General features: G+C 52.7%; 1 protein-coding gene across 2 annotated transcripts; it reads right to left on the bottom strand.

Moving 5' to 3' along the window:
• Window positions 1-540: 540 nt before the first annotated feature.
• Pacsin3 (protein kinase C and casein kinase substrate in neurons 3) lies at window positions 541-8,428 on the bottom strand. Of its 2 annotated transcripts, none has more exons than XM_052725357.1 (11): window positions 8,246-8,428; window positions 5,317-5,380; window positions 4,983-5,073; window positions 4,680-4,836; window positions 3,852-4,087; window positions 3,595-3,750; window positions 2,397-2,572; window positions 2,184-2,304; window positions 1,889-2,034; window positions 1,412-1,533; window positions 541-1,054 (listed from the first exon to the last, which is right to left on the bottom strand). In XM_052725357.1, exons 3-11 carry the CDS (start codon window positions 5,034-5,036, stop codon window positions 939-941), a joined length of 1,284 nt encoding a protein of 427 aa, XP_052581317.1. In that variant the 5' UTR covers window positions 5,037-5,073; window positions 5,317-5,380; window positions 8,246-8,428; the 3' UTR covers window positions 541-938. The 2 variants fall into 2 exon arrangements, with proteins under 2 accessions (XP_052581317.1, XP_052581318.1); XM_052725358.1 differs by lacking the exon at window positions 8,246-8,428 and adding an exon at window positions 7,567-8,187.
• Between the last annotated feature and the right edge of the window lie 7,351 nt (window positions 8,429-15,779).

Below are 15,779 nucleotides of genomic sequence, written 5' to 3'. Positions count from 1 at the left end.
GGAGAGATTCGACCAGATCTGGACCAATGAGCGTCGGGGAGGACTGAACCATGACGTCAGCAGCCCGGAGCTCCACAATGGGCCCGAGAGTGAACGCCGCGCCGCGCCTGGCCAATCCGCTCCGGGCGACGGCTCGTAGGCTGGCCCAAACTTCCTCGGGAGTTCCTGCTGGACGCCGGGACCTCCATACCTCAGGGCCACTGGCTACGGATGACGGGCAAAAGGCCATGGCCACAGCCTCTCATGAGTTACCGATGGATGCGTAATGATTAACTGTCACCCGAGTACTCCTGGTCCCATGGGGAAGACACTGGCGGGGCTCCAGCCCAGCTCACCATCCCGCAGCCGGCCTGCAGCAGAGGCCGGCACACAGCAAACCTGATCTCAAATCCCTTCCAGTCCAGATTACAGTCCTGAAATTTCAGGGCAGATACCAGGAAGCAAATGCCTCCCAATCCCAGCTCCCTAACACATGCTGGGCCCACGAACCTCCCCCACGACTCCCACCAGCTTCAAGAATGGGGTATCAAAAGATGCTCACAACATTTGATGGGGTTTTTATTCTTGATCAAGTTTAATACACACTACAAGTCACAAAAGAGGGTGCTGCTAGCCCCAAACTACGTTCTCCCCAGCCTCACCCCAGGAACTCCCAGACAGTTTAGGGACAGGATTCCTACTCCTGGGATGACCCAAATGCTCCCCGGGAGGCCCAGGCACCTGTGTCACTCCAACCTCCCTTCCTGCCCTCAACCTAAACTCTGTTGACCTCTTTCTAGACACAGACCCCTTCATGGGCCCTAAGACATCTTCCCTCCTCCGGAAACAGAGGGACAGCAGCAGCAGCAGCACGTTCAGGGCCCTCAGGTCCAGCAGTCCAGGAAGGGTTGAGCTTTGGCCGAGCTTAGAGAGACGTTGCAATAGGGCAGTCAGGGCACTCAGGCGCCCACACACTCTACATAATTGGCGGGGTAGAGACCAATGCGGCCACTCTGCAACTGGCCCTGGCACCAGCCCTGTTCATCCTCTTCACTCATCTTCAGCAGCTCTTCCCCTGTAGGAAGAGAGATTGGTCACCGCCAGAGGCACTGGCTTCACTGATTTCAAAACTAGGTCAAGGGCCAAGGGGGATGGGATAGCATAAGGGCCTACAACCTGGAGGAAACCCAGCTCAGACCAGGATAAAACACAGCCAGCAAGCTACCCAACCCTAGACCCCAGGGAAGCAATCGTCAGGCCCCAGCTGGCTGGACCCTGGACAGCCCATGAGAAGGGAGTCTCTGGCTTTCCTTTTCTACACCCCTGCTCTAGCAGGTGGGACAGGGACTGAAATGGGAAGAAACATGAAAGGGTCGTGTCCCCCCACCACCACCCCCACATCCCCCACACCCCCACTCCCACCCCCGCATACCTGCTCGGAAGCTCAGCTCATCAGCTTCCTGGCCAGCATAGTCATAAAGCGCCCGCACCCTCACCCCAGTGGCAGCCTTCCGGGGACTCTCCTCATCTGACCAGTCCTCATCCTGCCCACTGCTAGAGAGGGAGACACAAAGGGACAACTCAGGGGACAAGACCGGCCATATTAAGCTCAAGACAAAGGTTTGCCACTTGGAGGAACACTAAAGACGCACATAGGAAGGAGCTAAATGAATAGTCACACTTCTGCCACCCACGACTGCAAACGCAGGTACAATTCTGTGCACAGGGTTATTATACAGCCCAAACATATGGGAATATAAGGACTACATGGCAAATCTAAACCTCTGTGAGAGGGCCTTATTAACTCTCCCAAGATGGCCATCAGGTGCGGATGTGAAGGGAGAGAAGGAAGAGGAACAAGCAAGGCATAGAGTTGTTTCTTTGTTTTGACCAAGATCCCAGCTCTCACCCTGGAGATGCTGGGCATGCTGGGGACTGGGGTGGAGGTGCGGTGCCATCTCTTGTAGGTACAATGCTGGTCAGAGTCACCTCATCAGGGCTCCGGCCACCCTTCTCCTTCCGGCTGATTGCTCTCTGTGTGTCTAAGGACCACTCCTGAGGAGAGAGTTTCTAGAGTCAGGCTGGACTGTGGCAACAGGGCCATCTGGACCACCTTCACTTACTTATCCTAAACCCAGTCATCTTCTCGGGGCCTACACTGAGCCCAACCCACCTCCAAGTCCCACCCAGCCTGTAACACCTGCCTCAAACTGGGGCCAGTTCATGGCCATGCCAGGCCCGTGTGTGCTCCGCCACCAGCGCAGATCTTCTTCATCACTAGCAGCCTCAATGCCCTGCTGCAGGTCTCGATGGAGTTCATGGAACCTATGAGGCACTCCATCAGACAGGGAAGGCCCAAGCCCCTAGAATTCCCAAAGGAGGTCAAGGGAACCCTCCATCCAGTGTGCAGGTCATACTTGTCACTGCTGGAGAGGTCAAGGTGTTGATGCAAGGTGAGCAACATATCCTTGAAGAAGAGAAGCCTCTGGCGCTCAGCAGTCTGGCAGCTCTCAAAGGCCTGCTCCATGTCCTCCATGTAGCGTGGGGTATAGCGGTTCAGCTCTGCCAGGGTCTGCTCATACTGGGTTTTCATCTGGGTGAGAGAGAAAGGAGGGAGTGAGGACAGACTGCCTTCCACTCAGGACTGCACCGGTATTTACTGAGCACAGCCACAGGCTAGACTTGGAGCTAGTCACCCAGGGCAGTCAGGCCTGAAACTCCTTTCCTACCCTCAGGGACTGACAGACACAGCCTCACAAGGGAGGTGACATTCAAGTAAATCACCTATAAGCATCTGGTTGGAGCACGAGACAGGGTCAACCTACACGGAAAGGTGAGAGAAATCGAGGTAGGCTTCTTGGAGGAGGTGTCAGACATGACATGGCTCGGAGGGGATGGGATGCTAGAGGGAAGGGCATTCAGGGCAGGGGACAGAGTATGCAATATGAGAACTGATCCCAGGGAACTAAGGCCTCAACTGCCTGAAACCCCGTCATCCTGGGTAAAAAAATGCCATTCCTCTCCTGGGTAAAACATCACCTTTGTTCAGGTTCCTCTGTGCATGTGTGTGTGTGTGTGTGTGTGTGTGTGTGTGTGTGTGTGTGGTGGAGGCCAAATGTTAACATAGTGTGCCTTCCTGAGCTCCTCACAGTCATGGACAAGCTGGCCATTGAGGTCCAGGGCTCCACCTGTCCCATCCATTACCAACACACACACACACACCCTACCATCACCTCCCCTTTATCCACTTCAGCTGCCTTGCCTAGCTTTGTACCTGCACGACAATCACTGTAGGACTAAGCCATCTCCCCAGGCCCAAGTTCCTCCTTTGTGTTTGTTTGTTTGTTTGTTTGTTGAGACAGGGTCTCAATACATAGCATTGGTTGGTCTGAAATTACATGTAAATTGGGCTAGCCTCTATGTAGACCAGGCTCAAACTTATAGAAATCCACCTGCCTCTCCTTCCTGAGAACTGGTATTAAAGGGTGCACCCCACCGCCCAGCCTAAGTTCCTGTTTTAAATAACCATGTCAAGGAAGGGCGGCACTGGGGAGTAGAGTGGGAAGAGCCTAGGGTCTGGAAAGGCATCCAGGAAGCTTTGCCCGGGGACTGTACCTTCTCTGCCTCCTTGGTGCAGCGTCCCACCCGCTCCTGCAATTTTCGAAGCTGCTCCTGGGACATGGAACTGTCTGCCTTCGCGTGGCTCTCCCGGGTCTGGGCTGTCTTCTCGTCCTTGCGTGCTGTGTGGTAGCTCTTTTTGGAAGACTCAACCTAGCATGCATAAGACCAGCTCTGGATCCTAGACGCCACACCCTGGGCCCGTGCAGACCTGGAAGGCTCCCGCCTCCAATAGCCACTACTCCCTGCCTCACCTCCTTCAGCCTCTTTAGCCAGGGCTTCTGGGCCTTACGGAAACCATCCTCTGCAGCCCGGCTTTCCCGAAAGCCACCCAGCACCGGCCGGTGAAAAGCCCCTCGCTGCCAGGTCCGCACACGCTCGCTGTCTGGCCCGTGCAGCTTCTCCCTCACCTCCAAGTGCAGCTCGCTCAGCCGCTCAGCCGCGGTGAAGAAGGCATGCCAGGCCTTCTCCAGAGTGCCATACTGTGGGCCTGCGGAGGGATGAGCTCGGGCCAGGTGGGGTGCTATCTTAAATACAATCAACCCCTCTCCCTGCGTCCTGCTCTGGGTGCCAGACAGAGGCATGGGAGGAGTCGGGGTACAAAGCTGAAGAGCAGCACTAGCAGGTGCTGACTGAGCGATCTCCTGAATCCTTTGCCTCCACTACCACCATGGGGAGAGTGCCATTGCCAACATGGAACAGGCAAAACAAAAACAAAAATGAAACAACGGAAGCTTGGAGAAGTCAGGTTAACTTGTCCAAAGCATCCTATCTGAATTCAGCCAAGAGGAACCCCAAGTCTACTGCACAAGCTCTGTGTGCCTGGGATCTTTCTACCCAGTCCACCTGCACTGCACACTTAGCTCTTTCTAGCTGTGTGGCTTCAGGCTGGTCCCTTCTCTGATCTTCATTTGTGCTCTAGGAGACAGGTGGAGGAGAAAGGATATAGATCCCTCTTGCCGTGCGTGCTCGAGGTCTTCCATTCCATCCCTAGCACTCACAAAACCTCAAGAAGCAGAAGCTGTCCTGGGGGTCCCACCCTTACAATCTGTGCCGTTTGCTAGGCCTGCGTACTGACTCACCCTTCTCAACAGCACCCCTCCACTTGCGGGCCCAGTCGGCCAGCTGCTGGGCATAGGCTTTCTCAATGCGGGCACGTTCTTGGAAGCAGCTGACCAGGTCCCCACACAGCCTGTGCCCGTCCTCAACCCGCTGCACCGTCCGCCTGTAGTTGCCAGCCTGGGGCACATAGGAGGGATGGTTTTATCAGGGAGAACCCCCCTCTCTTGCTGGGCTGATAGTTAGGCTTCTCCCCCATAGGTGTCTGAGCCCATAGAGAGAGGGACAGTTGACTGCCACTCCAAACCCAGTCCCCAGCTGCTTACCTCCCAGAAACTGCCTCCTAAGACCTCCCCTCCAGCATCCTCTTCTGGAGCCATGGTGTCCCCGCAGCACGGAATGGTGGCAGATGTGGTGCTGTGGAGGGCAAGTAAATAAGCAGAGAAGCAAGACTTGCAGGTTGGGGACTGGGAAAAGGCCTTCTAATAGTCCAAAGCTTTGTCCACTGCCATCCCCACCACCCAAGGAACCATCAGAGCAAGGGCCGAGTAACAAAGATCTAGAAGTCCCCAGGAGGAGCCAGGATGGGGGCAAAGATGGCAGCCCCTAAGTCCCCCTGCCCCCTCTGGGTTTACCTTTCTCAGCCCGTCCTCTACATACCTGGGGTCTCCAGATCACTTCAAGGACCCGTGTCCAAGTCTCCAAGCTGCCACTATGCCTCTGCCTTGAAGGTAACAAGAGCAGAGAAGGGGGTAAGGGTTGGGAGCCTCTGGTGTCCAGGGCGGTGCCCAGCTCCCCCAATATAGCAACTGCTGTCAGAAGTGCCAGATTCCAGGCTGAGAATGCCAGGCAGGTCACACGATCCAGCAGGGGATTAGGTGACAGACAGGGGTGGGTGGTGGTCGGAGAGCCCGACACTCCTACTGTAGATGAGGAGAGGACTCCTGCCTAACCAAGGCCCCTTGAATGGCAAGGCCACCCCATGAGCAAACCAGGCCAACTGAGTAGGTACCCACCTCATAACCCCAGCGACTATCCATGCTGAGCGGAGTGGAAAGAGAGCCAGGAGGCCTGGACCCTATCATGACCAGGAAGTTTTTAGACAACTGTGTGGTACTGTCCTAAGGGAGCCTCAGCTCACTCTGAGGTGGAAATTCCCCCACCTGGTGAGCGTCCATGCTATGGCTGATATAAAACTCAAACTAGGCAATGAACAGAAACACTCGAAAGATCCACCAGTCAGAAAAAGACACTCACCTGCCCCCTACCACCACCACACAACATCCAGGAAAGTCTCAAAGGGTCCTGAGACAACACACAATTCCATTCTGCCCTCCAAAAGCCCAGGGCGGGGCTTATGAACAGCTAGCAAGTCACACAGCCCGTAAGAACTGTGGAGGAAGGCAAGGTGAATTTTTACCCCCAAGTCTCTCTCTCCCCCCCTCAGAGACTCGATGACACAGTGACATGTAGCCTCCTGACTCCAGGCAAGGTCTCAGCTCTTCCCAGTACCAATTGACTCTTAGTCCACAGAAGGAAGTTGCTTTCTTCTCTGAGAGAGCCTAAGGTCTAAGGGACAGTCGGGTCAAGGCGACGAGAGAATGAGATTCCCGCAACCAAAGCGGGACTCGGTCACAGTGCTCTCTCTCGACTGCTAAACCTCTACTCACTCTCAAACTCAGATGGGGACATCTTCATCACTCCTCAGGGCTCCCCTAACCCCTGTGATCCTGGTCCCACCATGCATTCCATAGGTTGGATCTGTCGGCAGTCACTGACAGACTTCTGCAGTTTCAATTTCAGTTACCCCCAGGCACTGGAACCAGTGACAACATGGGGCTGGAGGCATAGTAGCTCAGAGGTAGAATGTGCTTGAGACCAGAGGTTCCATCGCCGCGGGAGGGGGCCAGGCCTCTCCCTGCAGACCCCATTACCATATGGGCACCGAAGATCCCAGGATACAGAGCAACTCTCCCCCGACACACACACCAGCACCCTAACTAGCTCTTCACCTTGTTTCCTCTGAGTCGGCCCCAATTGTCTAATACGGCTTGCTGGCCAGATGGGAAAAGAAAGAGCAGTAGCCGTAAATCACTGGGTCTTTGGAGCTGCCCCAGTGAACCATGCAGGGCCTGGGGCCCCTGCCTACTCCAGCCTCCCTGCTCCGGGCTCCCAGGAGAGCTGCCCCCCACCCGTTCCCTCTCCCTGGCCCCAGAACAGAGCAGGCTGTGTGTGTGTAGGGCTGGCACAGCTCCTTCAGGCCTCCCAGAGCAAACACAAGCTGGAGCCCCAGGCACAGCCAGCCCCGGCACCCCAGCTTCATCTAGCTATGGGGCGGACCTGGCACCTTGGTCCCTGTTGAGGATTGGCACCTTGTGCCTCCTGACATTAGCAGAGACTCAGATCTGAGTAAACACACTACCACAGCAAGAGCTCAGAGAGCAAGAACAGGTAGTTAAAATCTTTCCAGCCCAGGATCTCCACTTATCCAATCGGGGACAAGGGCAGGGTCTCTTCTTGGGTGCTTCAGGACAGTACCCACTCTCCCCGCCTGAGCTCCAAAGGCTTAGGCCTCGCTCCTCCTCTACACATAAGCTAGCCCCCACCCTTTTCCAGGAGCTGGGGACATGGGCCTGGGAGAGAGCAAAGCCACTCTGCCCTGCCCAGTCCTGTGTCCTGAGTCACACAGGCTGCGCCCAAGGGCTTCGCCAGCTGCCTCTCCTAGTCAGCCTGTAGACCTAGGACTGAAGGCTCAGAAAGGGGGTAGTTGCTGACCCAGAGAGGGGCACGTAGAATCGAGACTGGTACAACCTTTTGGAGGGTTGGGGGAGGGGGTGGCGCACAGAAAGGGGGAGGAGGCAGGGCCAGGGAGGGGCATAACAAAGGGGCATTTTTGGAAACCCGACCTACCGGCTGAGGTGCCTGCTCTCAATGACGCACTCCTAACCCCGAGCCTCCACACCAAATCTCGGAACCCAGGGGCTGCCAGTCTTTGGCCTCCACCCTTACAGACAGCGCCACTCGACAAACCACCTCCCGATCCCAGAAGGCACGGTGTTGAACAACTCCGGGCTGGTGGAGCCAGCTACAGAGACAGGCATTGCCAGGCCTAGACATGGAGGCTCTAGGACTTCTTGGGCAAACTTGTTGAACTTGGCCTCGGTGGGGAGGTGGGACCAGCTAGTTACTGCGGAGGGGAAGGGGGCTGCCTGCCAGGGCTAGCAGTGGACTACAGATGGTGGCGCGAAGCGAGGTGGGGGGGTAGGGGGGGGCAAGAATCCGGGCTTTCTACAGAGGCTTCTTCTATGGCTTCAGTATGGGAGCAAGGAGAGCAGTTTGGGACCCTCTAGGAGCTCCAAGAGATGGTTTGCTCCTCCAGGTTGGACGCCCCATTACTCCCGGCTGGCCTGAAGAATCGCCTCATTGGCGTAGGAGATGAGATGGCCTTGCGCTCAGTGGCAGCCAATGGCCGGGGTCCCCTGCGCGGGAGTCCGTCCCATTGCCAACTTCAGGAGTCGGAGGACCACAGAGCGAGCTAGAGCCACGGCACTGCCGCCGCGTCCCCCAGCGTCCCTTCCAAGGCACTCACCGCGTCCTCTCAGGGCCCCTCGGTGGGTGGGGGGATCTGGCCACGCTCGGTGCGGAGTCTTACCACTCCCGGGTTCGGGCCACCGCCTCCTGGAGCGCGCCGAGCCCTCCCCCGGGAAGCCCGGCCCCCTGGGCCCGCCCTCTTCGCACTGCCACCGCCCCAATCTCACAGACAGCATCCCCACTGCAGGGACTGCTGGCATCCAGGCGCCGGGTGGCTCTTGGTGGGGAGACGGGGGGGAAGGGGGGGGGGAGGCTCTGCTCCCCGGTGCAGAGTGGGAGCCAACTGTCTAAGGTGGCGCTGCGGGGCTAGCAGATCGCTAGATTTCAGCTTTGCCGCTCTTCGACTTCTGCAGAGCCTGAGAGGCCGTGGGAGTGAGCGGGAACCTGCACCCGCATCATTGGGATGTGGGAACAATGCTGCATTACATTCTTTGCCAAGAGCACCTTTCTTAGAAGTTAGCCCCGGGGAGGCTCGCAACAACCCTCTCCTTGTAAGCCTTAGAATTCTGAAGTCAGAAAATGAGGCTTAAAGAGATCTTCAGCGGTTTGCCCTTAATCTGGCAGAAGCGAGATTGTAAAGCCGTGCCTACCTAGCCCACCTCTGCTTGCAGCTCGAGTGCGCATTCCCAGACCTGGGACAAACACGGGGTAGGGGTGGGACAAAAAAAAACCACCAACTCCACCCCCTCCGTCTTCATAGTCACAGATTTTGTACCTCAATTCCTCCCTAAATCACTTGGTCTCTTTACCTCCTTGTCCAATGTAGACTTTTCCCGAATCCTCACGATGCCACCCCACCCTAAATAGATCCCTTCTTCTTCACTTCCCCACCCCCAGCCTCTCGGGATTTCAGAGCCTGTGGGTCTGTTATTTATATCCACTGGAGCGGTCCAAGAATGTTCTGAAGCTGACCTAATCGCCACCTGCTTGGCTTCCCCGCCCCTCTTGCTCTCTCCGGAGACTGGTGACCCAGCAGCGGTGCCCCGCGCCCAAGAGACAAGAGGGAACGCGGGCCAGCGGGGTCCCAGGTCTCTGGTGCTAACGGGTCCTGGAGACACAATTCGCTCCGGGTTGGAGAGCCCAGGGGACCGCCCCTAGGGGACCGCGCGCTCTCTGGGAAGCAACAGGTCTAGCTGTTCTCTTTCCAGCACGTACATTTCCCACCCAGCCCCCTTCACTCCCTTAGAAGTGTGAGTACATGCGCGCGGATTTTTAAAAGACAAGTTTAAAAATAGCAAAATCGTGTTGTTTCTAAATGCGGAAGGAATCACTGACGCGTTCCTTGCTCAGTGGAGTCCACTCACAAAATGGGAAGGGCGGCGGGGGGGGGGGGGGGGGGGGGGGGAGTTGTTGAGGATGACACCAGCCGCTGGACTCGAGAGATTGTCTCCCTTAGTTGCCTGTTGTCACAAAGACACTACCACCTTTGGCCTGAGGACTCTGGCCTCGTGTGGCAAATCTCAAGTAGTAGATCTGAAACCTGAAGATGTGGTTTCTGAAACCAATTTTAACACTCACTCTCTCAAAGGCTTGGACAGATCTTTTCTCCTTATCTATTGCTGCCTCTATAAAAACCTGACAGGTAACCCGGCTGACCTTCCACTGGGCCGTGTGCCCTAGCTAATTAATTATTGTAAAACAACTGCAAATGAGAGGGGCTTGGGAAATGTCTAATCACAGTCACAGTGTTTTGCATTACTTAGAATCAGTTAACATCCCACCTAGCGCCTGGGGGCATTTAGGCATCTAGACAGAAAGTGTGAAAATACAAGAATGAAATTAATTACAGAAACAGCCTATTAAAACCTCATTAAAAATAAAGTTGGCAGCCAGGCTCTGTGGTGTACGGAAGTCAGGCTAGAGAGTCAGGAAACAAGGCTGCTCATCAGATCACGGGGAGAAGTGGATGTGCACTGGAAAACATCTGGCTTCCCTTGGGTTCAAATCTGGAATCGGAAAGCAGAAATGTTGCAGCTGATCTTAATTGTCCCTAAGGTACTAGGAGGGGACAAAGGACAGAACATACTGGGCTGTAGGTGAAAGGAAACAAACATGTGCTCAGAAACCCACTTCCCAGCTACCACCAACCCAGGTGTCAGACTTCTGTGCCCTATGGCCAGAGCCCTTAATTACATTCCACACTGCTCCATCAGTGTCCTTCCCCAAGTCTGAACAGTTCAAGATGGGATGCCCAGGCCCAGAGGGCCAAAGACAGAAACCTAGTGAGAAGCAGCTTGGCTCAGAGTATCAGGTGGCAGGTTGATCCACAGCCAGCTTTTAGGGCAGTCACAGACTCACCTTGAGTTTCTGGAATGTCCTAACCACCATGCCTTCATTTGTTTGTTTTTTTGTTTATTCAGCCAAGGAAACATTTGGATTCTTGCTTTATGCTAAACGCTGTGCTAGATTTGGGAATATAGAGAGAAATAAGGCTGAGCCTTACGTTTACGACAATGATGATGAGATGTGGCTAGAAAGTGCCATGAGAAACAGGCAGGAAGGACCATTTTCCACAGAGGCATGACACTTGAACTTGATGAGTAGGAATTAGTCATGGAGAGAGGCATTCTAGGTGGGAGCAATTGGGTGTGCCAAGCAAGCCCCAGTGTTAGTGGTGTGTGATTCTCTGACCCAGCAATTCTACTTGTTGGTGTCTGCCATAGACAAACGTGTACAAATAGACAGAAATGTCAGGGTGTTCGTATATAGTGCTATTGGAAATCCAAGAAAATGAGATGCAAGTGTCCACCAGGAGGGAAACTGAGGAGTAACTAAAACTATGGATTGCTCTACAACAATTCCAGAGCAAAGCAAACACACTTTTTGTTTTGTTTCAGTTTTGTTGGAGACAGGGTTTTTCTGTGTAGCCCTAGCTGTCCTGAAACTCACTATGTTGACCAGGCTGGCCGCAAACTCACAGAGATCCAGCTGCCTCTGCCTTCTGAGTGCTGGAATTAAAGGAGTGTGCCACCACCACCCGGCAAAGAAAACATTTTTTTAATCAAACATTTTCTTTGCAGTGCTGAAGGTCAAATTCAGAACCTTGTTTGTGTTAAGCAAATGCTCTGCTCCTGAGTTTCACCTCGACCAGAGACACACATATTCTCATGTGAAGACCTCCAAGACCCTGTTAATGGAAAGGAAAGTGCAGAACACCACTCAGAGAGGAAACACACCCGGCTGATTTTGGAAGCTATAGTTGGGAAAGAAGTCTCAAATTGACAGGGTAGAGGACTTAGAGTGAGAGACTGAAGTGTGGCTTCCTCAGCATACAGAGACTTGTGGTTAATCCCCAGCACTGGAAAGAAGTTAATGTACTTATTGTGTAAATTCTGCAATTTTGTTTGTTTTATGAGACAGGGTTTCATAGCTCAGGCTGCCTTTGAAAGCTGGCAGGATAGCTGATACCGGCGTCCACCTCCCAAATGCCGGGATCACAGCAGTGTGCCACCAAGCCTAGCCAAATTCTGTAATTAAAATGAAAACTGGTGAGGGATGGTGAGTAGGGTTTGGGTCTAAAACATTGACGTCCAGCCAGGCGATGGTGATGCACGCTTTTAATCCAGCGCTCAGGAGGCAGGGGCAGGTGGATCTCTGTGAGTTCCAGGCCAGCCTGGTCTACAAAGTGAGTTTCAAGACAGCCAGAACTATAACACAGAGAAACCCTGTCTTGATAAATAAAACAAACAAACAAACAATAACAAAAAAAAAAGCCCACTGATATCCAATAGAATTTTGTGCAGTAGTAGAAAGGTCCTACAGCTCTGTTGTCCAATTGGTAGCCGGCAGTCACATATGGCATCTGAGCACTTGGATCATGGCTAGTGTATCCAAAGAATTGAATTTTATTCTTTTCTTTAGATCGGAGGTGGGTCATCCTATATTACCAAGGCTAGTCTCAAACTCCTGGACTCAAACAAGTCTCCTGCCTCAGCTTTCTGAGGAATTAGGACTAGAGGGGTACATCTCCATGTCAGGCATGTCCTTTTGTTTTCTCTTTTGGGGGATGGAACCCAGGGCTTTACACATACTAAACACACCAGTGAGCTATATCCCAGCCCAGATTTATCCTTTCAAAACAACTCTCGAGGGAGTTGCCCTGTGAAGGGTGAAACACAGCTCTCAGGGGACTGCAGGCAGGGCTGGGCTCCTCTGAAGGCTGCCTTGTTTCTCCAGTTTCTATCAGCCTCTGGACATTGCCCCAGCATTCCTGAAAGGCACCTGAGTAATGTATCCTGATTTAACAGCTATGTCTTTAAGATCTCAGGCAACGCCAGGTGGAAAAACTGGTCGGAGTTACTGTGAGGGGTCACCCTCATTATGGGAGACTGATTCACAAGAAGAACGGCAAAGGAAGGGAACCAGAGAGGAAATGCAAAGTAGGCTGCTAAGCACAAAGCACTTTCCAAGTGCAGGAACTTGCTCAGGGCTGACTCTTCGGGAAGTACCACAGGCAAGCAGGAGGTGCCCAGGGAGGTGCCACAGCATCTTCAGCTTCCAGCTGGGTATGTCAGGGAGGCTTCTGCAGAGAAAGTCTGCCTTGGCGGCCAAGGAATGATAGCTGATGGTCCTTTCATTTGGCACATTTTCTGGGAACACCCACTATGTGCCAGATGGCTTCTGGGTGCTCAGCCTTCAACCTGAAGAAGGCAGACAAGGTTCGTGGCTTCCTGAGATTTTCCAGTAGAATAAAATAATACATAATTACGGGTTGGGGTAAACATTTTAAATGGGTGAGGGCAAGAGAATACAGGGCTGGGAGCATAGCTCAGTGTGTTTAGCACAAGTAATTCCTAGGGCTGAAAAAAAATGGGTGCTCTGTGTTAATAACAGATGGAGCATACTTTCCATTAGGAGAGTGTGGGGAAAGACTCTAGAAGCATAGGCTTCTCTTCTCCAAAGACATGTTTGTCAAATAACAGCCAGGTGAAGAGAGTACATGTCCAAGAGCATTCCGGGGAAAGGCCTGGTGACTGATGCATGCACAGACCCTGAAAAGGGACCTTGACCTTCTGGGAAGAAAGTAGAAAGGGTAAGGCATGGTGACTGAGATGGGGAAAGGCTACGACACCCACAGACGGCTGGCAGGCTTTGTGAGTTTCTTCCCAGGCAGGAGGAGGCCTAGGAGCTATGTGAGGGTGGAGTGGGCTCACGGGTCCTTTTGGAGGCTGGACAAGGAGGCCACTAAAGAATCAGCAAATAATGGCCAGTATGGCCCACAGGCCAAAGAATGCGTTTAACTTGTTTTATTTTTTTTAGATGATTGGAAAATAAAACTCAAAAGAATATTCCATATGAAATCCAAATTTTAGTGTTCAAAAATAAAGTGAGCCTTACTCACTTATATACAAATTGTCTTTTGTCGTTTTCACACTGCATTACCCAAGGTGAGTAGCTGGATCAGAGATTATGTGGTCTTAAAGCCTAAAATACTTACTTCTTGGCTCTTTTCACAATAAAACTTGGTGATCTGTGGACTATCGAGAGAGAGAGCCTAAAAGCCGAAAGCCCAATTAGCAGGTTACCACAGACACCAGGCTGAGATGACAGTGACGTCCCTCTCTCCCGATGACAGTGGAGCCGTGAGAAGTGGAGGGAGACGGAGGAAGCAGTTCAAGGAAAGAGTTTCCAGAACTTGCTAATGGCACTTGAGAGACTGAGGCAGGAGGATCACCTTGGGTTTGAGGCCAGCCTGGCCTATACGGAGTGAGACCCCGTCACAATGAACAAACAAGCCAACAAAGCCAGGAGCTCATGCTTGCACTCCTAGAACTTGGGAAGCTGAGGGAGGAGACCTTTCCATACAAGTTTGAGGCTAGCCTCTTCTACATAGCAAGATCTGGGCCATCCAGAGCCACACAATAAAACCCATCTAAGGTTGGGGCAGGATGCAAAAGGGAGAGGGAAGGGAACAGAGGGGAGAGAGGAAGAGAAGCAAAAGGGAAAGAAAGCTTGAGGATGGGTTGAAGTGATGAGATGTACTTCAAAATGACCCACAACTTGCGGTTCTAGACTAGGACCTTAGTAATACTTGGAAACGTGTGATAAGGTGTATAGCTTAGCTGATAGTGTTTTTTAGTGTTAGCTTCTGCATCCCTCATTACACAGTTAATTTTTGTTTTTGTTTTTGTTTTTGTTTTTCGAGACAGCGTTTCTCTGTGTAGCTTTGTGCCTTTCCTGGATCTCTCTCTGTAGACCAGGCTGGCCTCAAACTCACAAAGATCTGCCTACCTCTGCCTCCCGAGTGCTGGGATTAAAGGTTTGCGCCACCACCACCCAGCATACACAGTAATTTTGAGACCAGCTTGGGCTACAATAAGACACTGTCTCAAAAATTTAACCACAGTTGGGTAGTGGGTTGAAAAGTCTAGCAGTTAAAAGTTCTTACAGCTCTTGCAAAGGACCAGAGTTCGGTTTCCAGCAACTACTTTGGGCAGTCCCCTGTAACTCCAGCTCCAGGGAATCTGATGCCCTCATCTGGCCTCTGAGGGCACTGCACTCATATGCACATACCCACACACAGGCATACATATATATAATTTTAAAAATAATAAAATAAATTTAAAAAATCTCTCTCATGCAATACATCCCAACTGTAGTCTCCCCCTCCCTCCACTCTTCCTAGTCCCCCCCCACTCAGATCCACTCCTCTTCCATTTCCCTTCAGAAAAGAGCAGCCCTCCTAAGGTTATCAACTGAACACAGTATAGCAAGTTACAATAAGACCAGGCACAAACCATCATATCAGAGCCGGGCGAAGCAACCCAACAGGAGGAAAAGGGCCCCAGGAGCATGAAAGAGTCAAAGACACCCCACTCCCACTGTTAGAAGTGCCACAAAAACATCAAGCTAACAACCATAACATATTTGCAGAGGGCCAGACGCAGACCCATGCAGGCTCTGTAGTTGCTGATTCAGTCTCTGTGAGCACCTACGAGCCCTGCTTAGTTGAGTCTATGGGCCGTGTTCTCTTGGTGTCCTCAACCCCTCTGGCTCCTACAGTTCTTCCTCCCCATCTTCCACAGGGTTCCCTGAGCTCCAAGGATGGATATCTCCAGTTTGGGCTCTCTCTCTGCTTAATGTTTGGCTGTGGGTCTCTGTACTTGCTCCTGTCAACTGCTGGAGGAAGCCTCTCTAATGACAATTGGGCTAGGCATCAATCTATCATTAGGAATCATTTTATTGATTTTTTTTCTATCATAGTCTCCAGGCTATCTAGCCTCCGGCTCCTTGTCATCCAGGCAGTGTCCAGCATGGGCTCCCTTTCATGGTGTGGGCTTCAAATTAGATCAGTCACTGGTTGGCCATTCCCACAAGTTCTGCACCCCCATTACCCCAGCACATCTTGCAGATCGTAGTTCGAAAGGTTTTGTGGCTGGATTGGTCTCCCAGTCCCACCACTGGAAGTTGCCTGTTCACAAAAAATGACCGGTTCAGGCTCCTTATTCTCCATTACTAGGAGCCCTCACTAGGGTCACCCTCATAGAATTTTGAGAGTTTCTACTGCACTACATTTCCACATTGCCCCCCAA

The sequence above is a fragment of the Peromyscus californicus genome, unplaced genomic scaffold (genome assembly GCF_007827085.1).
Source record: "Peromyscus californicus insignis strain IS unplaced genomic scaffold, ASM782708v3 Scaffold_7__1_contigs__length_154581171, whole genome shotgun sequence".
Classification (NCBI taxonomy): Eukaryota; Metazoa; Chordata; class Mammalia; order Rodentia; family Cricetidae; genus Peromyscus; species Peromyscus californicus.
Note: the sequence above shows the minus strand (reverse complement) of the source record. Positions and strands in the feature narration are given on the sequence as shown.